Raw genomic sequence first — 22208 nt, forward strand, 5'->3', positions numbered from 1 at the left:
TTAATAATGATAAATAATGTAGTCAAAAGTCTGTAAAATTCTGAAAGCTTTGCACTACAAAAATTAACAAGGTTAGTGAAGAGAAACACACAGAACACAGAGACCAGTCACACCCACAACTGTAGGATGTGCTTTCCTTCTGAGCAGCCAAAATGTACTTCAGATGAGAGCTAAGATGGTTTTATATAAAAACTAACAAAGAGGATTTTTAGTACTGTCATGTTTCAATCTGAATAATTCGTCTTTATGAGAGATACCTGTGTAGTGCATTTATTAACATCTCTTGTCTCTACCCTTTAGGTTCCTTTCCCTTCCTAGCTCTCCAGCTCTGTTTCAATTTTCAAGTCAGTCTTTTAATGTTTCAATCTTTCAATTCCTAATGTACAGAAAGTGTAAATGACTGCATGAAACAAAATTTTAAAACCTGAGAAATAATATGTTCTTATGGCAAAGACATTTCTTAAGCAAGACTTCAAACTAGATATTAGGAAAACTGAAATGACTACATTAAAATTAAGAACTTCAATTCATCAAAACTTACCATGAAAAATGCAAAAACATAAGCTCCAGACTAGGGAAATATATATTTGGAATATATATATACTTTGCCAGGCATGGTGGTGTAAGTCTTTAATCCTACCAGTTGGAGGTCTGAGGCAGTACAATGGTGAATTTGAGACCAGCCTGGACAATAAAAATAATAGAGTTCTTATTAAATTGATACAAAAGTATAAATAATAAAATAAATAATATAAGTAAATAAAAAGTATAAATAATAAAATTTGTCATAGGCAATACTCTTAGTAAAACTTAGTAAATAGAATATAAACTGAAACAATGGTTGGGTTCTGGTTCATAACTATTTAATTAGGAAATATTCTAAAATGCTGTAGTATCAGGTGTTAAACAGGACGTGGAGCAACTATTGTAATATAAGTTCATATAACAATTTGAAAATCAATTTCTTCTTACCCATAAAATTGATGTATAGACCCTGCATCAAGTAAGACCACCTCTAGGTGTACATGTTAGTGCTTTAATTTTCTTAGGCTGCTGTGAGAAGGTACTGTAGACCTGGAATGTTAAACCACACAACGTTATTGCTCACTCTTCTAATCACTGAAAGACAAAGACCAAGATGTCTGATAATTGGGTTTCTGGTGAGAGTTCCAATTCTGCCTCATAGATGACCTTCTTCTCTTTGTTCTTATGTTATTTTTTCCTTGGTGTATACACATAAAGGCAAAGAAAGGAAGGAAGAACAAGAGATGAAAATGTATGAGAGGAGTGGAGAGGCAAGGAGGAAGTGGAGAAGGAATGAGAGTAGGAGAGGCCTTAAGACCTCATCCTTTCAATTTTGTTTAACCTTAATTGTGTACTAAGACCCCTTAGTCTAAATACATCACGCTGGAGGTCTGAATTTCAATGTGTGATTTGGAGAGACTAAATAAGTTTATAGGATATAAAGAACATGTTGCTTACAACACTAATCCACTATATTATGTGTCCCAAATTATTCCTAACTAGCACAACAGTCTGGTGAAAGCTGAACCCTATTGTGGTTTCAGTTTCCAAGTTAGCAGGTAATAACCAAGCTTTTTAGTATAAGGAACCTACCTGAGGTGATCCAGGTCAGAGGAAGGAGTCATTCTAGCCCCCCCCCCACCAAAACATGGTCACATGTCTGTCTAACATGTGCAAGGTCCTTGGTTCAACCCTCAACACCACAAAAAAAAACAATGAATGAATTAAATGAGATGGAGATTTTGTCAAAAAATTCTGAGTTGCATTTTTATACAAGCATAGCTGAGGTAGTATATTTGGTCATTTAAGCCCCTCTTAATTTATACATGCTTTATGTTTATACAAACTGAAACAAATGAAAACAAATGCTTGTTACATGCGTATTTACCCTTTTACACTGTTGCCTAAGATGAAAAATAAAGGCTGACCAAAAGTGCAAATGAATAATCTAATAAGAATTCTTGTCAATAATTTCAATAGATTTCATAATACATTAGTCCTAGGTGAGTAATAATAGACTAAATAGACAAGGAAAAAGCATAGACTTGGATTGTCACAATAGCTATTAACAAAATGGTAGACAATATTTGAATCAGGGTCTGGAGTGGTTTAGGGGAAGGGGCCAACTGAGAGACTGAAAAGAGTCATACAAGAAATGTCAGGGGCTTGAGGTCTTAACGTTCCTGCTCTAGTGGGAAAGTCAATATAGAACTCAGATTTGAGACTGTAGACCTGACACTTGAAGTTTTAGAGTTATCTCTGAGAAGGCCATGGGAGATGGCTCAATGGTTAGAATGCTTGCTGCCCAAACATGGGCCCAGATTTTTCAATCTCTGGAATCAAATAAATATGTGATGTGAATGGCCTCCCACTTGTAATTCTAGGGCTCCAAAGGCAAAAGCAAGTGATTCCCAGGATAAGCTGGCTAGCTAGAATTGGTGCATTGGAAAAATTCAGGGCGAATTGAGAGTACCTGCCTCAATGAGCAAAGTGGAAAAAGATAGAAGATTCCTGACCTCAGCCTCCGTCCTCCACCTACCTTGCATGCACGTACAGACTCTCACATATATATGTGCTTGTAAACTGCACATGTATGCACATCACAAACATGCTGAAAAATATAAAATGGAATAGAATTGTCATTGTGGAAATCAAGAGATTGGCCTAATGGTGGTGATTCATGCCTTTAATCCCAGCACCCTCGAGACAGAGGCAGACAGATCTCTGCGAGTTTGAGAACAGCCTGGTCTGCAAGTGTTAGTTCCAGGACAGGCTTCAAAGCTACACAACGAAACTCTGTCTCAAAAGGGCAAAATAAATAAATAAATAAAATGAAAAGTAAAAGCCATAAAGGACAAATATTATTCAGTGTCCATTCAACGACATTGAAGGCCATATACTTTTTGTTTACCACCCTAGTTTGTGTTGTTAATCTGGGAGAGAGGGGTCGAAAGGTGAGGAGGACTAAGTCTCATGCAATAGGCAACTTTATTTAGAGTATCAGACAACTTACATTCTGAAGGTTAAGAAGAGTCACCTGAGTAATGTGTACAATAAAAAAGAAGAGTCACACATAACAAAATATGCTTCACCCAGAGTCATATAAATAACAACAGATGAAGTAAACCAACTTTTATCTGTTACTCCTGAGAGGATCATGAAAACACATTCCAAGAATAATTTTGTTACTTGAAGAAACTGAGGTCACAAGATTCTTGCCTTGTTTTCTTGGAGTTTTCTCACAAACACTCAGGCTTCTCACAGGACTCCATTCCTGGTGTGCATTTCAACAAATTCCCTGTCTGTATAATAGACATCTGGAGATTCCTCTCTGCAGTGTGCTTCATTCTTCCATTTGTAAATGTGTTCCCCTTCTGAATAATTTGGGGTCATATGCACATCAAGTTATTTTTTATTAAAAAACAATATTATTTTACATACCAATAACTTCTGAGCACTAGATGTTAAAATTATCCCTCAACCCTGAGCATCAGAATAGTCTGCATCATTGGCCACAGACTTGAAGCTTTGAGAGTCTAAGTCAAGCTGACCAATGCTGAGGCCAATATAACTATTATTAACAATAGGAGGGAGCTGTCATTCTAAACACCACATAATGGCTCATTTAGCCATCATGAGAACACAGCAAAGTAGATATGCCTACTGTCTCTTTTTGTACTAAATAAACTGAGGTGGAGAAAGACAACTTTTGTTCTGGTGCATATGGCACACCAGGTTTTTTTTTATTATTATTTAAAAAACAATCTTCATAGAGAAACCCTGTCTCAACCTCCCCCCAAAACACAATCTTATTTCACATATCAATCCCAGTTCCCTATTACACCACTATCTCCCCATCCCACCTCCCATCCATTCCTTAGAGAGTTTGAGGCCTCCCATGGGCATTCATCAAAGTCTGTCACATCATTTGGGGCAGGACCTAGGCCCTCCGCCATGTATCTAGGATGAGAGAGTATCATTCTATGGGGAATGGTCTCCCAAAGTCCATTCATGCATTAAGGATAAATACAGGTTCCACTACCAGTGACCCATAGACTGTCCAAGCCCCCACATCCCAACTGACACTCACGTTCAGGGGTCCTGATTCAGTGTTATGCTGGTTCCCTAGCTGCCAATCTGGTGTCCCGTGATCTCCCACTTGCACAAGTCAGCTGCTTTTGCTGGTTCCCCCAACATGGTCTTGACCCCTTTGCTCATCACTCCTCCCTCTCTACAACTGGATTCTAGGAGTTAGGCCTGAGGTTTACCTGTGAATCTCTGCGTCTGCTTCCATCAGCTTTGAATATGTGATGAAGGTTCTATGATGGCATTTAAGGTAGTCATCAATCTCATTACAGGAAAAGGGCATTTAAGGTACCCTCTCCATTATTGCTTAGATTCTTAGTTAAGATCATCCTTGGCACACCAGGTTTTTAACTCCAAGCATCTAGCTTCTCATTCCACACATTCATTCTCAGTACTTGATGGCAGTGGTGGCCCATGCTTTTAAACGCTGCATTTAATACTTGATATTCTTCTTGTCTAGTTTCTTCATCTACAAGTGTATATTTGTCTCCAGGTAACCCAGAAGGTGCCTTGCATTCTTAATGGGATTATCAAAGAGGCAAAGCACAGTCTATCTCTGTTTCTAAATTAAAGGAACACAGCTCGAATGCCGATAGAAGCGTGAATATAGCTGTGCAGAATACAGACAGAAACTGAAGACACCCTGACAAGCATGTCTTCTGAGATCAGAGCTGATTTGACGGGGTGTCTGAATCTCTAGCCTCAGTCACCCTGGAGACTAACTGGAGCCCTAACCTTCCATTAAAGTGATGATGTGAGCTTATTCAGGCCCCTTTCTGGATAAACTAGCTTAAACTGTAAAGCTGGCAAGTACGAGTCATGAGTAATTAAGGATACCAATTGGCATGGCCGTGGGAGAGTCTTCAGCAAGGCTCCTCCATCCAGTAGCATAGCATAGTGCTGAGTTAGTACTGGCCCGGGGTTCAGCAGGCAGCTCTGTTTGAAACTCAGGGTCTTTCAAACAACTGCTTTGAATATGTGAGTGACAGGTAGGTGGGAAAGTAGGTGATGTTGAAGTGGACAGGAACAAAGGTTCTAGTATAGATAAGCAAAGGTTTTAATCTCCCAAGTACCTCTTTCTCCCCACCCCCTTGTGTCTGTGTGATTTGGATAACTGGGATGGGATGGTTGCTCAGCAGTTATAGCGTTTATACACAGAGAAAATCTTGGGACTTGAGTTGAATCCCCTGAACCCAATAAATGCTAAGTGGACAATGTGGCCTGCCTACATTCCCAGTGTTCAGAGTCAGGCACAGTAGATCTCCAGAAAAATCTGACTAGTCAGACTAGCCCTATCAGTGCTCCAGAGTCAACTGAGAAATCCTTCCTCAGAGAACAAAGTGGCTATTGACAGAGGAAGACTCCCCAAATCAAGTTCAATTCATTTTGGGCATCCTCACACACAGGTTCACTTACACAAAAGAAAACACTCACACTCACACACACACACACACACACACACACACACACACACACACACATGAATGAAAAAGAAAAAAGGATAATTACCTTTCTTGTGAGGATTTAATGATATAATCCATAGGAATGGATTTAACATAGGACCCAACATAAATAGTAGCTAGTCTGGGGCAGCTAAATTGAGTTGAGATATGAACCTGGCTCTGGTGCTACACAGACACAGATTTACAGACAAAGGGATGTTTGAGCTGATAGTTTAGAACAAATCCAATTATATTCTAGAAAGTGGCAACTGTTCCCCTCTCTTATACTTCTATGCCTTTTTGAATATCCCCTAACTTGCAATACAGACACGACTAAACTCTCAATGTATGTAGTCCATAGAGGATCAAGTCATAGTCTTAAAAATGGATATAAATATATAAGGGGTGAGTATAACATGCAATATCAGTGCTGACCAAAATCAAGTCTGAAACTAAGCCATCTACATTATGTTTATGTTGTTCTTTGCAAAGAAAATGCTTAAGTACTAAACTGTGGCTGCACATGCAAATGTATAAACCCTGATGAAATCTCTTCTGCTTGCAACAAATGGGATTTCAGTTTTGTATTTCTGCAGTGACTGATGAAGAAACTTCCAGACAGAGATATGTCATGAGATATTTTCCCTTGTCTATTTACATTGGCTTTAACTTTCGTTTTAAATTTCAGAGAGAATCCCCATATTTTCAAATAGCCCCAAGAGAGCTGATGAAATAACTAATCTCTTTCCATGAGCATTCTAAAAAAAAAGAATTTCTTACCAAGCTATATACTACCCAATGGGACTGCATTGCGGTAACCTTTGTAAGAAGAGGAGAGGAGAGGAGAGGAGGGGAGGGGAGGGGAGGGGAGGGGAGGGGAGGGGAGGGGAAGGGAAGGGAAGGGAAGGGAAGGGAAGAGAAGAGAAGAGAAGAGAAGAGAAGAGAAGAGAAGAGAAGAGAAGAGAAGAGAAAAGAAGAGGTGTATTTATTAGACAATGTGCATCTTTCAGTGTGTGGGCGCGGCTTCTGTGTAGATACAGCATTCATTCAGATATGTCAGGACCCCCTGTCTGTTTCTCACAACACTTCTGAATTTACCAAGCCTACCCTATTGTGTTCCACAATTATATCCAGTAAATACCAAATACTAACGTGCTGAACAGCTTTCTCAATGTTCAATGTGGCTAACTTTGAAAATTCACGAGAACTATGTAGCTGACTTTAGACTCACTGGTGTTTCCTGCTTAGACTTACAAATTTAAACTTGTGTTCTTGCAGAGTTCTGTGATTATTCATTTATTTATAAGCTGGAATGGAGGGGGAAATGTGTCTGATGTCACCAAAATATAAAATGGCAGCATTTACTGGGAGTCTCCTACAGAGGGCACCTTCACCTTATTTGAAACCCATGTGAAAGAGACTCTCAGTGGGTACCAGAGCAAGAACCTTCAAGGCAGCAATTCAGCTTATTTTCAGGAACCAGTTTCTGGTGTTTTTGTTACCTTATCTCCAATGAAAAAGAGCTGGAAACCTCTGCCCAATCATTGCTAGATGCAGGATACTAACACGACCTTCTTATTATGTTCAGCTTGCTTGCGGGTGAGCTGGAGACAGCTGTTCATATTGCCTAAGAGACAACAGATCAATGGAAGAGAAAGGAAGGACAAGTTTTGAACTGCCTTTTTGCAACAATGTCCTTTATACAGCTGGGGATATTTTTAAAGCATTGTATTGGGAAACAAAGGCATACGATACAGTACAGAGTTGACGTTACCAGGCTTTGTTGTGTTGTTATGGTTAGTAAGTGCTTTTGGACAGAGTTACTTATATAGGAGCAATAAATATGTTTTTTTAGACACCAAAATATACAGGCATCACAGACTAATTCTAAGTAAATGTTGAAGAATTCTAAAAATTGGCACATGAGCTTGTGTACACATGTAAAACAATTCCTTGAGGCCATTTGTGTACAGCTGAATCATCAGGTGGAATTTTGGTACCATGTTTTAGATCATACTGCTAAAATAAGAGCTCACTGTGCTGCAAAAACCAGAGCATCACGTCATAGAAAATGTTGTCTTAAAATTTAGCATCACAAAGTGAGCACTACATACATCAAGAGGGCTTCAAAGTAGCAGTGCCTTAATGGTTCTTGATCAGGGGACTGCTTAGGAAACCGAAAGTAGTTAGAGTTTTTGAAGAAACTATTTTGAACAATAAAATAAAAATACTAATTATGTTTATTCTTGGGAATCACACTGTAAAAAAGAGAGAAGACCTACTTTTTCTCTTTATATTTTCAAGTGTTTGTTAGACATGCCACCTAGCACACATTATATTTCCAATGATGCTCATCAAACAAGTGTTAATTCTATATTTTCAGTTAATATTTTGTTCTCAGAACCAATTAAACTTTAAGTTGTTACTTCTGGACTGCAGTATTTGGATATAGGTTTGTAATGTGGTTGACTTGACATACACTACAAACAAGTAAGTGTAAGTGCACCCTAGTTACCAAAATCAGTTTGTTCCTAAGTAGTTTAAAAATGTTGTATTAAGCAAAATGTTTGAATTTCTTACCAGCTACTGCTAGAAAGCTGATTTCATCTTTAATACTGAGTTTACCTAGCTGGTCCATTCATCAGTTCACTCCTATGAGAACAAAACAAAGAACTCCCTGTCTATAACAGACTGAAGTTTGCCCTAATGCTGTAATCAGACATATTTCAAAATCAGTTAAATTAACTCTAGGAAGAAGAGACCCATTCTCTTGCTTAGCTGAAAAGAGAACACCTAGAATCTCCACCTGTCCAGGAGGTCCTGCCTCCTTGCTGATGTTGTCAGGTGTTCTGTGACTTCTTGAAATTTGTTGCATATCAGAGCTCAAGACTTCTTTGAAGACAAGGCCATTCAAGCTCCCCTTACTTTGCAACTTCCCTCTAAAGGGATAGTAAATGAAAAATCCAAGCAGTTCAGACAATTTAAATGGGGCAGCAGGGGATCTCTATTAGGATAGCTGTGAGTGTTCCCTAAGTCATCTACAGAAAGAAAGTGGTCTTCCTTTAAATCATGATGAAAAATTGGAGAAAGAGCCTAGATAGCTCCCCAAGGAAAAGTAGATTAGGTCTAGTGAAAGACTACAGAAAAGCTAAGTGTGCACACCATGTGCTGATCCTTTAAGGCCAGATTCTACAGGGTATGTCAACAGGTATTTTTTATGGGGGTGTGTTTGGTGAGGTGGGGTGCAGGCATCATATTCAAAGGAAGCCAAAGAAGTCACAAAAATTTCATGAAATACTAGGGATTTGGGCATCAAACTTTCGTTAAAGATTTTTCAAGATTCCCAAAATTGTCTTTTGGGGCAGGAGAGATCATCCATCCCCAGAATGTGATTCTGGATTGTATCTCATGAGTGCTTACCTCTAAGCAGGCACTGGGGACCTATATAGGCCTTAAATGCACAGGAACACAGTAATGTAGATCCAACCGTGTGGACTTTTACTTTCCCATTATCTTTACACTGAAATGAAAAATGAAAACTATTTTATGTCTGTTTCCTCTCAAAAGGTATCTTTTGAAAATACTTGGGAGGGAGTGACAATCAGTGATTACTGCCCTTTAAAATCAATCCTTAGCTCACAGCTTAGCTAGATGTGACAATAAGGGGACATTCTCCTAGATTGCTACTTGACAATTTCTTCTTTCAGGAGATTAGGGTCCTATATGAAGATGGATCTGATGCACACATACTGAGAGGTTGCCTACAAAGCCCCTTTGAGATTATGTCTTAGATTTCCCCTAACAGTGATGGCACAGATTAGTGGACCACTTGTGGTATACGGCATGGTTATTGTGGGAAGAGCACCATGGTGTCTGCAGTCCTCTGATTGAATAATGTTTTATGCTATCCTCATGTAAACCTTCTGTCCTGTTTTAGCAACAACACAGCAGATACCTTATAAGAAAGGACTATCAGGTTGAAATTCTTTTAGCCTTTGCATCCTCAGCAAGCTACACATACCATGAAAAGCTGGGTGCTTGGTGTGACAGATCGTTGGGCACTTTAAATTAGAGTGACTGTAAAGAAACAACTTTACAAACCTTTGCACATACTCTGTGTGTGCTCACGTTTGGGAGGTAAAGCTGCGACCCAAAATCTATCTCATGGTCTCAGGTGACAACAGAGTGTGCTCTTTTGTTTTCAGCCTTTGGGAGGCTCCTTAACATTTTTTTTTCTGATGACTACCAAAAGACAACTTTTTTTTCTGTATGGATCTCTGAAAAGTCCTGCTTAGTGGCCTAAGACTATTTTTCAGATCTTTGATACCCAACTTGATAGTCTCTCCACATTTTTACTTCAAGAATATTTTCCCAGATTACTTGTAGGTGACAATAGAACTGGATAAGCATGTTTCTGGTGTGTCCAGTCTGAATGAGACCATGCGTAATATGAAGAACAAGTTGTTCGTGTCATTTGGTAGCAAAGGAAATGGATGACAACACATGGAAAAAGGCTGTTTTAATTACCCAGGTGACATTTATTGATCAAAACACAAGCTCTTAGCATTATACTAGATATCCACAATGAATAAAATTGGCTAAGGCTTCCTGAAGAGAACCATAGCAAGTGTAAAATAATCATTTTCCCTGCCAGAATACCAAGTGAAAGTCACTACAACGCAGTGATGATGCAACACTAATGGGATTAGTTGGCCAGGTCCTTGGGTAGAACAACTTGCTCGCAAGCCTGACAATATGAGTTCAATCTCAGGAACTAACATAAGGAGAAGACCAACTCCATAAAGTCAGCAACAGTTCTGGGATTCTCTGAATTTGGAACCAGACAGGAAATGACAGGTCTGAATTACACGGGAAATATATATTTTTAGACATGGGGATGAAATATAGCTAAAAAGTGAAATGAGTTTAGGCATGGAAGGGATACAGGTGCCCATTTGGCAAAGGGGGAGCCTGTGGTATACTCAGACCTGTACTAAAAGCAAAGGAGTCTCAAAAGTTGTCTGTTCCTACATCACACAATGACAATGTGCCACATTCCTCTTATGAAAACTGGAGAGGTGAGGAGTTGATTGAGAAAAATCTACTCAGAGAGTCTGGCAAAGACATTGTTAGTTTTATCACTATTTGTACTAGTTATTTTTTAAGGCAGTAACTGTGTAAAAGTTTCAAATGGCCGAGTGAATTCGGGAGCCATGGTGCCCACCTCCCCCCCACTTCAAAGTGCACCCCTATTTCAAGATTTAATCTTTGCTGAAGCATAGGACTGTGATGCAATCACAACAAAATTCCTCCTCCTTAAAGTCAGCATTTCAGAGCCCCGTTAAATCAGAAGAAAAATTCTGTCTCCCCTCCTAGTCTCATAGCCCTCCGGAACTTAAATGGTAATGATGAGTTCATTTGAGAAAACAGCATTTTAGTGTTTCCCTTCACAAGCTCATAAGGCGAGGAAGGTGTCTCTTTCCCAGGAATCTGCACCTCCTTTTGTTTTCCAACATTACTGAAACTGACCTGGCATGGATCACTGGGTGAGCAGGCAATCTTAAACACTTCTCATATAAATTACTGGTTCCCTTCCAAGTGCAGTTGCTCACAGGGTAATACACCATTTTACAGCTTTGATAGCAAAGTCTCTCTTCATTCTACTGCACTCCACATCCCCCCTACCCTTCAACTCCACCACCAGGAAATGAACAGAGAAACAGACTAGCAGGCATGTGAGCCTCAAGAACAGACAGTCTGTTGCTACTTCCAGTGATGTATCTTGAACAGTTTGGAACTGTGAATTCTCCCGTTTAACTTCTTAAATTCCTGTCAAAGGTACTTCTGTCTTATAAGACACAATTTTAAAAAATGAAGTTATCAACATAATATGACATACCCAGATACCTTAAGAAGCAATTACTAGGTATATACCATCTACAAAAATATAGACAGGTAATTTTACAGAAATAAACAAGGCTCACATTTTGTGGTTCAGGTCTAATGGGTAGAAATGTCACACAATGTTCCCACAAAAAAAAAACAAGGTATGCCATTGAAAAAACACTCCCACATTCACTGGATACTAATGATGACCACATTTCCAATCCAATGACTATTTTCCCATGAACTCTAATGGCAAGGTGTGTTTTCACTGACAGTTAAGTTGGATCAGGACATGCAGTATTGTATTTCAGTTTGTGACTCCGTAAACTCTGTAACGTTCTTTGAAGTTAGGCATTGTCAGTCAGTTTCCATGTCTGAATAACTCTTAGATGAACCTGACTGACCAAAGTAAACTCGTTGAAACATACTATTTCCCCATAATTGATGTTCCAAGTGAACATCTTTTCATAATAAAATGTGCTGGAAAACAAAGCAGCCTTGCATCCGGCACAAGTTGCATCATAATTAAATTTTATTTTATCCCATTGAGGCATGCTAAATGTTGAGCAAAATATAATTTTAAGTAATTTGTTTGTATTCTTATCTGTAGGAGTTGGAAATTAACAGCACTGCCAGTTTGTGTTCACTGTTAAGCCTGGAGAGCAGAGAGATTGCTTTGCAAACATTACAGTTATTATGTCTGCAGTTGGTACTCTTTGTATAAATTATTGATCAGCCAGCTTATTTTTCTTTCTGCTTAATGGATATTATAGCATAGCCGTTTACAACGCCATAGTTAAGGTTGTGTCAGCACTTCCATTATAATAAACCCTCTGTTACAGGGGTTTATAACTTGTTGTAAAAATTTGCTCTGGGCTGAAATTTGACATACAAGATCAGGCATCCAGGAGGTAGCAATTGTTGTCCTTTCAACTTTTAAAAAATGTCTTTGTTCTGAAAAGTAATAAATAAGTATACACTATATTCTTCTTTAGAAATCTTTGAGAGTTCTGTCTTGAAATAAGGCAATTTATAGGCTATCAGTTGGATGTCGACCCCTTCTTTGATTTCATAAAGCAATCAAGAGGGGAAAAGGCCAAGAAAATAACGTAAAATGACTAAAAATATAAACTTTCATAGTCAAGCAAATTTCTTCTATCATGATCAAAGTCTACTATAATTTATACCTGAATATTAAGCATATATTGACACTATAACAGGTAAAATGCTATCTTTTCATAGCATTCCTGTGTATCCTTTAAGTAATTTACATCCCATAATACAGATCTTGTTTACTTAAGGAGAAAATATCCCAAGGATTAGAAAACACATGTGAAAAGGTACAGTTAAAGGCCCAGTATCTAGTGGGAAAGGAGGGATTTTAACATCTGTTTGTCTGACTTCCCAGTAGTTCAGCCTACCATTATTCTCAGGACGTGGCCTGATTTGAGAGGTGGAGGAAAATAATCTGAATTTATATTATTGTTGTTGCTGCTTCCTCCTACCATTCAGCTGCACAATGATGTCACTGTGCTCTCCACTGCAGGGATGATTTGGCAGGGCAGCCTTGCACACCACCCCACAGACAAGATGGGAGGACCCTTACCTGGAAGTGGGTACTTACTGGAAATCACAACTAATTCTGCACAAGGAATTGACTACTTGCCCTAGGAATGATGCCTATTAGAAAATAAAATCCGCGGTGATCTTTCTTTCTTCATCAACTTTTCTTCTTGCCATTGCCATCTCTTCACTCACCTGACTGGGGACATTCCTTACTGCCTGCTGCATAACAAGAAAAGCAGTTTCTTCTACTTGTGACTCTCATTCTGAACAGGCAGAAAGGGCAGGAATGAGAAAGGGAGGAATAGTGTTCTTTTACTGAACCATTTGGGATTGGATCTACAGATGATTACCATGTTCCCTCCTGAAACTTATGCTCTAAGCCTGTATCTCCCTGTTATTAATAAAATAATGAGTGCTACTTATAACCATTTTAATGACTTGATCATTTAGTATCAAAGCTGGTGCCATAAAGTCACAGTGCTTTGAGATAGGTGTGTTCCTATTCAGCTTCCCACCTTCTGTCTTTTGGATAATTCATCAGCAGATTCTGTGCTCCTCAATAGACAATGCCACAACCAGATAAGAGTTCCATTCCTGGTTCCTAAGGAGAGGCAGCAAATTTGAACAGAAACGGAGATTAGGGACTTGAAAGCCACCAAAAGTCAGGCAGAGGGATAAAAATGAGGAGGGAAAAGGTTGAAATTGTAAAAGATTGTAAGTCTGTGTGCAAGGTAGTTAAGGTTTATCTGAGGGGCTGATTGGCAAGGCAGTGTGTCTGAGTTAAAAAGGCTTGAGAGACTTACTTGGCATAATTTCTTCATCTTCAGTGATTTACTACTGAAATGCAAACATCAATTTTGGACTCTCTCCTGAGAAACATTTAACAAAGTCAGTGAACTTCTGGTACCCTGATATCTTTCTAGATTTGCCAAACTCTGATAGCTCTTTAATAAACCTGTGACTGAAGTTTATCTTCATCTTTTTTTAAAATTTCTATTAAGGAAACAGGCCCATTAGTAAATGCACAGATGTAAAAATGGCCTCTTTTACTTAGCCATTGTGGTATATCTGAGGGTTGTTGAGAAACACACTCCATTGTTAAAGCTGTTTGTGCCGGGTGTGCTAATGCACTCTTTGATTGAGTGAATTAGCAGTCATAACAATCTGGCAGTCTGGCCATAGAAGTGTGCTCAAATTGATTTGTGTTATGGCTGGACTGGAAAATCTAGTGTTAGTTGTTTTTGCCCTGGGGCATTGTTTGTACCAAACTCTACTTTTCATTTAATTTTCCAATACATTTTGCAAGATTGAAATGCTTGTGATCAACATTTGATCCACTTGCATTATTTAAAAAAATCTGAAAGTAATTTCAGATTCCAAAAAAACCTTGCTTTCAATTAGAGTAAACATAATTAGAGTGACGTCGTGCTTGGAATGGTAAATCTGCCTTTGAATCTATTAAGGATGCTTTCTCCTTGTCCTGTCACTGGGAGGAATTCAGTATAGATCTATAGCATACATCTGTAATTTCTAACATACATGCTCCTAATGGAGCTTACAGAATTAAGAGAATAAAATTGTAATGACTCTTCATGCTGCCCTCTTGCTGTGTACCTTTTCTCATATACCTAAACTGCTTCTCTTTCATTTAGAAATACCATAAAAACAATAAATTCAAAGCTTTCATAACAGGACTGTACTCAGATAAACATTGTCTTTCAGTTGCCCTATATTTTCTTATTTTGTTAAAAATAATCTTCCATTAAAAAAAAAACACTGCACCAGTTGCTACAAGAAACTCTGAAAAATGAAGACATGACTTATCCTAGATCTGTCAATATTTGTATCATTCTTACAATCTTGTTCTTTGCAGGCATTTACCAGAATTATAATGCAACATGAATAAACCTTAAAAAATGACTATTGATTACAGAGAAAGCTATGTGAAGTCATTTAGTCAGTTTCCCCACTTGAGAAATCACTGAATACAACATGTCAATAGAAAAGAACGGAATAAATGTAATACAGTTATGTGCCTCCCAGAGTTATAAGAAAGGGTCAAAAATAAGTCCCCACAGATATCCCCTTTATACACAAATAAAATGATACTTACAATTCCCAACTACAAGTCCATCTTTTTTACACATTTATTCTTCCCTTTTGAAACCACAGGTTGTGAAAGGATGTTTTTATGTGTCCCTATTCACCACTGAGCCTTTTAACCAAATAGGATGCCCTCATCATCCCTAAAGTGCCTGTTGTCATTCAGGTAATCACCGCGACTTTAGCTCCAACAGCTACTTTGTATTTTCTCACTGTCTCCTGCAAAGCTTGCAGCTCCCCCTAAAAACTGCATTCCATACTGCGCTGAACTCTGTATCCCGTGCCGATTTTTGTTAAGTAATAGATGATGAGACCATTCTTTTTATTAGTTCCCTTTCTCACCGGTCTCCTCAAATGGGGGAAAGGAGGGGGGAGGGGAGGGGAGGGGCCAGAAGAGGGCAGAAGGAGGGAAGAAAATACCTTCCCTGAACTGTACAAGCTAAGCTTCAAACGATATCCTAGGAAAGAAATTAAAGACTTCTTAATTAGTGCAGCAATTAAGCTTTCTTGGTAGCATTTTAATCAGCACAGGCCCTATCAAAGGACAAACAGAACGATTTGCAGGTCTTTGAATTTTAAACAGTCTTATTGATTTCAGCACAATAGGTCTTCACAAAACACAGGGAGAATTTTCTAATATCAGTTACAGAACTTTGAGTTTTGCTTATGCAAATTGAATGAAGGTTAGGAAAGATGAGATGGACGAAGAGTACCTTAAAAGCACAGGAGATGCAAAACAATAAACAAGACGAAAGCTCTCAATTCTAAAGATGCGATGCAGTGACCATTTGAAATCTTTCCTAAGTTGATCTATGTTCTGTGCTGAAGTACGGTTCGCCTTCTTCATCACAAGAAACAATATCTCCAAAAGTAGGAAAGAAAAAGGTGAAAATAACATGCGTTTTCAGGGGTTTTCTTTCTGGTACATTTTCTTTTGCAACATCTGACTTTTCTCACCCCGTTTTATCATCTAAGGAGCAAGTGGTGGCTCCTTGAAAAGGTTTAGAAACCTGAGGTGGGGGGAGGGGAGGAGTACCATATAGGAAGATGAATATGGTCTAAGTGAAGCATGTGCTCAGAGCACACGTTTCTCTGCGGAACATTTGAAGTTGGCTGGAAGCAGGGTGGGATTATGGCTTGGTGAGCATCTTTGCTTCGCTTCCTGTTTATCTCTCCAGAGTGTGGCAGATTTTGGATGAGTGATAGTTTGAGGAAATGTAAGAATGAGAATAGAAGGTCAGGCTTTGGGCATTTAACTCCTCTTTCTATCTATAAGACCAGGGCTGGAAACACTGCATCATTTCACATTTTAAAAGTACATTGGAGTTTATTAAAGTTAGGAATGGCATTCAAAAATAAATTAGTTTATTTTTCTTTTCTAACGTCACACTTTTTTCAGCATTACATTTCACTAACACAGTAATTTGACATTTTGAAAAATGGCAATATTTCTAAAATATATTTTGATATTTGTGATATGTACTCAACCCCTACTTTTAGTTAAGAATAGGTTCGATGAATGAAAAATTAATAAACTGCATCTCAGTATGTTAAAATACACTGGTTAACTAGGACAAACAGCTGTGAAAAGTTCACCTACCTTTGTAGAAGTTTATAAACTTTTATGAAATAATTTTATGAATTCTTACACTTTAAGAAAGCCCCCGAATACAACTATTTTGCCTCAAAAAGTTTAGTCTTAAAGAGTAAGTCAATAGTGTCATATTTCTTTTTAGAGGCTTTCTGTACCTCTTGACATCAAACTTCAAAGAGTTCAATGGGTTAAAAATGATGAACAGAAAGGTGATAACAATGTCAAAAACCAAAAGGAAAAAAATTCCGTCATAAAATTTCTCTAAACTCAGAGCCTACTATAACAGTTTATTTTGAAAATCTGTCAAATGCTGGTTCCTTGTTACACATTTTAGGAAATCTCTGACCATGTGTGACCTGGTTCAAAGCCCGACTACTCCAGATTCCTAGAAATATAAGCCACACACAGACTTGACCTATACTCAGATCATATGTTGGTCAAACATCCCCGAATAAAAACCTTCATGCAACAAGTTAGAGAACACAGGAGTAGGGAAAATGGAAAGCCCGAGTCCCCTCTAGCAGCTCAAAGACATGACCACCCTTCTGTCTTTACAAGGCAGCCAGGAAGCTTAGCTTCTGTTCTCACTATTTACAAATACATTCTCAATGACAAACCTAAAAAGATGTTCCCCAAATACAGCAGTACTTTTCAAGTATGACAGAAACCCCATAATTATTGTGTTAGTTAAATAATATGCTAGCGACTAGCCTTGGGTACTAAAGGATAACAGATAGTTGATTACTGTGCAAGACAGGTGAATTAATTAGAGTTTTGGGTAAGAAACACTAGCGTGTTTTTATATTTCACTTTCTAATCTTCAAGGACGCCTGATCTCTTTGAAATTTCTCGGTATATTACGCATGTCTGCCCTGTCTTTGGGGGGAGGGGTGAAAGGGAAGTTGTTTTAAGCCACCTATCTCATGACGAGAATGTATTTCCAAATTCATTAGGAAGTAAGGAATTCTATCAGGAGCATCCTATGATTCTTAAACGACTTTCTTCTTGCAACTTGAAAACTGTCCTGAAATATTTCTGTCTTTATATAAATATTGAAATATAGGAAAAAGCATCAGATACATAAGATATCACACTTTACTCGTGAATTTTCCTCAAAAAATTGCACAACAGTGGTGAGCGGCGGGGGGGGGGAGCGGCATGTGTTTCCTTTTGTAACTCTTTGTACAAACGTACAAGAGGGCAGGGTGAGGTGGGAGGGGCGGTTGTTTTATCCTAAATCCCTGAAGGTGAGCTGGCAGCTGAGCCTCGGCTCTCAGTCCTCAGGCGATTGCTCAGAACGTTTTTGGGGTGTCCGGGGACTTTACAAGTCTGGAAGCCACAGATTAGAAGGCATGCAATGTAACGGGTAGCAATGCCAGACAAGTAGATGACCCTCTGTCTCTGTCTCTGTCTCTGTCTCTGTCTCTGTGTCTCTGAGTCTCTGTCTCTCTCTGTCTGTCTCTGTCTCTCTCTGTCTCTGTCTCTCTCTGTCTCTGTCTCTCTCTCTGTCTCTCTCTCTGTCTCTCTCTCTGTCTCTCTCTCTGTCTCTCTCTCTGTCTCTCTCTCTGTCTCTCTCTCTCTCTCTCTCTCTCTGTCTCTCTCTCTGCCCCCCTTCCCTCTCTCCTTCTCTCTAAGCACCACTCTTGAGTCCTGGCTTTTCAAGGGCTTTCCTCCCACCCTTTCTCCCCTTACCCTCCCTCCTTTCCTACACGTCCCCCCCCCCCCAGGTCTCGCGCTCTTGGAGTCTGTGCTCCGAGTTCCTGGTTGGATAATTTGGGTTAATACTAGTGAGTGAGGTTTTCGCGGCTTCAAAGGGTATTTCAAGTATCCGGAGCTCCTCCCCTCTGCACCGTGTGACAACAACAACTCGTCCAGCCGGCAGCCTGCACTTTCAGCTCATTTTCTCTCTGTCATTCCCCTCTCAATCTTTGATCAATGTACTTGCCAGGGAGAACCCAAGTCCCTCGACCCTCCTCCTTTTCACCTTCATCCTTAACTTTGTGCTAGAGCGGGACCCACGTACCACCAGCCGACCCTCCCCGCCCCCCCGGCCCCCCTCCAGAGCAGCCCGCGATCCCAGCCCCGGGAGAGGACTCGCATTTCGACTTGCGGGACACTTTTGTGCGTTTCTCTCTCGAGCGCCTCTCGCGCTCGCCCCTCCTGCGCTCGCTCGCTCGCTCGCTCTTTCTTACCCTCACCTCCTCTTCTCCCCTTCTCCTTCTCTCTCTCCAGCCCGGGTTCCTTCCTAGAGTGGTTGTTGTCGCTACCCCCCTCGGTCCTCGTCCCTCTTTCTCCCCCTTCCCCTCTGGGGGGTGTGTGGCAACTTTTCCCCCTCGCTTCTCCTCCTTCTGTTTCCCCTTATATGTGACCATGGCAGTGCCGGCGGCTTTGATCCCTCCGACCCAGCTGGTCCCCCCTCAACCCCCGATCTCTACGTCTGCCTCCTCCTCTGGTACCACCACCTCCACCTCCTCGGCGACCTCGTCTCCGGCTCCGTCCATCGGACCCCCGGCGTCGTCTGGGCCAACTCTGTTCCGGCCGGAGCCCATCTCCTCTTCTGCTTCTTCTTCGGCGGCGGCCACCGTCACCTCTCCCGGTGGCGGCGGTGGCGGCAGCGGAGGCGGCGGTGGCAGCGGCGGCAACGGAGGCGGCGGCGGGAGCAACTGCAACCCCAGCCTGGCGGCCGGGAGCGGCGGCGGCATTAGCGCTGGCGGCGGCGGCGCCTCCAGCACCCCCATCACCGCGAACACCGGCGGCGGCGGCGGCGGCGGCGGCGGCAGCAGCAGCAGCAGCAGTAGCAGCAGTAGCAGCAGTAGCAGCAGCAGCAGTAGCAGCAGCAGCTGCGGCCCCCTCCCCGGGAAACCTGTGTACTCAACCCCGTCCCCAGTGGAAAACACCCCCCAGAATAATGAGTGCAAAATGGTGGATCTGAGGGGGGCCAAAGTGGCTTCCTTCACGGTGGAGGGCTGCGAGCTCATCTGCTTGCCCCAGGCTTTCGACCTGTTTCTGAAGCACTTGGTGGGGGGCTTGCACACCGTCTACACCAAGCTGAAGCGGTTGGAGATCACGCCGGTGGTGTGCAATGTGGAACAGGTTCGCATCCTGAGGGGACTGGGGGCCATCCAGCCCGGAGTGAATCGCTGCAAACTCATCTCCAGGAAGGACTTCGAGACCCTCTACAATGACTGCACCAATGCCAGGTAAAGAGAGGAGGGGAACCTCCCGTCGCCCCGATCCTTTCCCACCCTCCTCCTCGCCCTTCCCTCACTCCCTTCCCCACGCCGCCTGCTCCGCGCGTCCGCAAACTGCGCGCATGGAGGAGCGCGGCCCTGTCCTCTGGGTCCCCGGGGCTTGTCTCCTCCGCCCGACCTCTTGGACAAGTTCGCACCGCTCTGGGCCGGCCTGGTCTTCCCTCGGCTCCCCAGGGCTTTCGGGCTCAGCTGCCTCTGCGCTTGAGATGCTTAGAGTGGGGAGCAGGAGCAAGGCGCCTTCCCAGGAGTCGCAGCCCCTTCCTGGGCGTGCTGACGACCGGCACCCTGTCTGGGCACTGCTGGCCGCCTATCACTCCTGGGACATGGTTCCTCCGGAAGCCTTTGGGCATCTCTAGGGGAGGAGGGAGGTCGTGACCCTCAGCCTGCAGGGTTCGGAAGCTGGGGTATGCCCTCCGGGCTAGGGGGTACTCTAGGAAGAAAAGGGGGTGACCTGGCAGTCAAGAGCGGTGCTGAGAAGTCAGCGGGGAACAGTACCTGGGGCTGGGAGAAGAGCAGGGGTGATTCAAGAGTTCACACAGGGAGTTCAGCTCCGAAATCCCGGGGGGAAGCTTGTGTAGAGGAGGGGTTCTCTGTCTCTGTGCCCGCTGGTGTGTGTGTGTGTGTGTGTGTGTGTGTGTGTGTGCACGCGCGCCCGCGAGCGCGCTCTCATGTGTGTGTCCACATTTGTCTGTGTGTGTTCGTACGTGTGTGTGTGTGTGTGTGTGTGTGTGTGTGTTAAAGGGGGGAAAAAAGGAGTGCGTGTGCCCCGGGGCAAATGTGAGGGAGGGCACACACACGTTTTGTTCTTCAAGCGATGACCTGGTGCCCCAGCCTCTTGGAAGCTGAGTCAGAGAGGTGGGAAAGAAAGAGCCCAACTTGCTCGCGCTCTTTTCAAAGTGCAATTTACCGGTCTTGTTTTTTCTTTGCTGGGTTTAAAGGCTCAGGAAAAGAGAGCAGGTGTACATTTCGCTCTAGGATGCTAAGGGCTTGAGCACTTTTCTCCTAGTTTTCCTTGACAAAGTGCTGGCACCCAGGAGGCCTTGGGACAGTCCCAGACCCAACCAGTTTTATGCTAATGAACGCTCTGTGGGGAAGGACCTACCGAGAGGGGGCGGGAGTGGGGCAACTTGTCAGTTTCGGGGTAGAAAGGATCCAGCCAGCTGCTAGCAGAGGGAGAAGTTCAGAGGTTCTGGGAGGAAGAGAGTAGGGAAAGTTGGAGATCTGAAACAGGCACTTGGGAACTGGGCAAAAAGATTCATAAACAACTTTGGTATCTTTAAAATGAGCTTAAATAATGAAAGAAAGTGGGGGCTCTTAGCAGAGCTAAGGGAGCTGGATGGAGCAGGGAGGGTGAGAAGGTAATCATTCAGGAGATGGGAGGCAGAAAGCCACCAGCTATTTCTTCTTTGAGACTAGTCCTCTGTAGGGCCTAGGAAGAAAAGGAAAAAGATTGGAACTCCATCCTGTCCTTACTGACTTAGCAAAACTTTGTTTTCCGTGTTTCCTTGTCGTTCATTTTAAGAATTAAAAATGTGTAGGTCTTGACCTCTTATCTGTGTGTGTGTGTGTGTGTGTGTGTGTGTGCATGTGTGTCCCTGTCCCCGTCCATGTTCATGCACACTCGCGGGCACACATGCTCCTGCTGGATCTGGTGTATGGCCAGATGGCAGTGAGTTCGGGTGGACATGCTGATCACTAAATGCCATTTAGTCAGATAACTGTCATTCTTGGTTGTCCAGAGGATAAAATATTTGCTCAAAAACCGTCATAAAAACTATCAGAATCAAAGAAAAATATTATTCTTGGCTTATGAACAATGCAAGGTAAAATTGGAAGTCAGCTCAGATACTTCGGTTGTCACACTGACTCCGTGACAAATTGAGATGCTGCTCTTCTCTTTAGAATGAAATGTCTGCTCTTCTCCCAATCATCATTGTGTGTTTCTGATGCTGGATGCTTTTACATTTGTGTACACACACACATACACACACACACACACACACACACTCACGCAGCATACACACACACACAGAATTCCTTACAATGGCAATGCGATATGATTTCAATTAAATTGAAGTTTTCATCATGTAATCAGAGGATACTGTTAAAGATACTAATTTTTTTAAGTTTTCTTTTTGCTTTCTTTCCTCCTCCCACCCCGTGGTTCTTCTCTTCATTCTCTTCTTTATCTTCCTCACAGTTTTTCTTCCCAAAGGAGCCCAACTGTTCTAGAGACTTAAGCTGCAAGCCCAAAGC

General features: G+C 41.7%; 1 protein-coding gene and 1 long non-coding RNA gene across 3 annotated transcripts in view; one reads left to right on the forward strand and one right to left on the reverse strand.

The window, feature by feature from the left end:
• Nucleotides 1-2993: 2993 nt before the first annotated feature.
• Nucleotides 2994-20535, reverse strand: LOC121142818. Its single transcript, XR_005879930.1, has 4 exons — nt 20448-20535; nt 8973-9072; nt 7055-7179; nt 2994-3398 (listed from the first exon to the last, which is right to left on the reverse strand). It is a non-coding gene; the product is annotated as an uncharacterized LOC121142818 (long non-coding RNA).
• Dach1 (dachshund family transcription factor 1) overlaps nt 18564-22208 on the forward strand; it is a 378008-nt gene continuing 374363 nt past the window's right edge. For both annotated transcript variants that reach the window (XM_040753525.1, XM_040753457.1), the window contains exon 1: nt 18564-19901. In XM_040753525.1, coding sequence (XP_040609459.1) covers nt 19072-19901 — 830 coding nt within the window. In that variant the 5' untranslated portion in view covers nt 18564-19071. The remainder of the gene's footprint in view (nt 19902-22208) is intronic.

Source organism: Mesocricetus auratus, unplaced genomic scaffold (genome assembly GCF_017639785.1).
Source record: "Mesocricetus auratus isolate SY011 unplaced genomic scaffold, BCM_Maur_2.0 Super-Scaffold_2245, whole genome shotgun sequence".
NCBI classification, from domain to species: domain Eukaryota; kingdom Metazoa; phylum Chordata; class Mammalia; order Rodentia; family Cricetidae; genus Mesocricetus; species Mesocricetus auratus.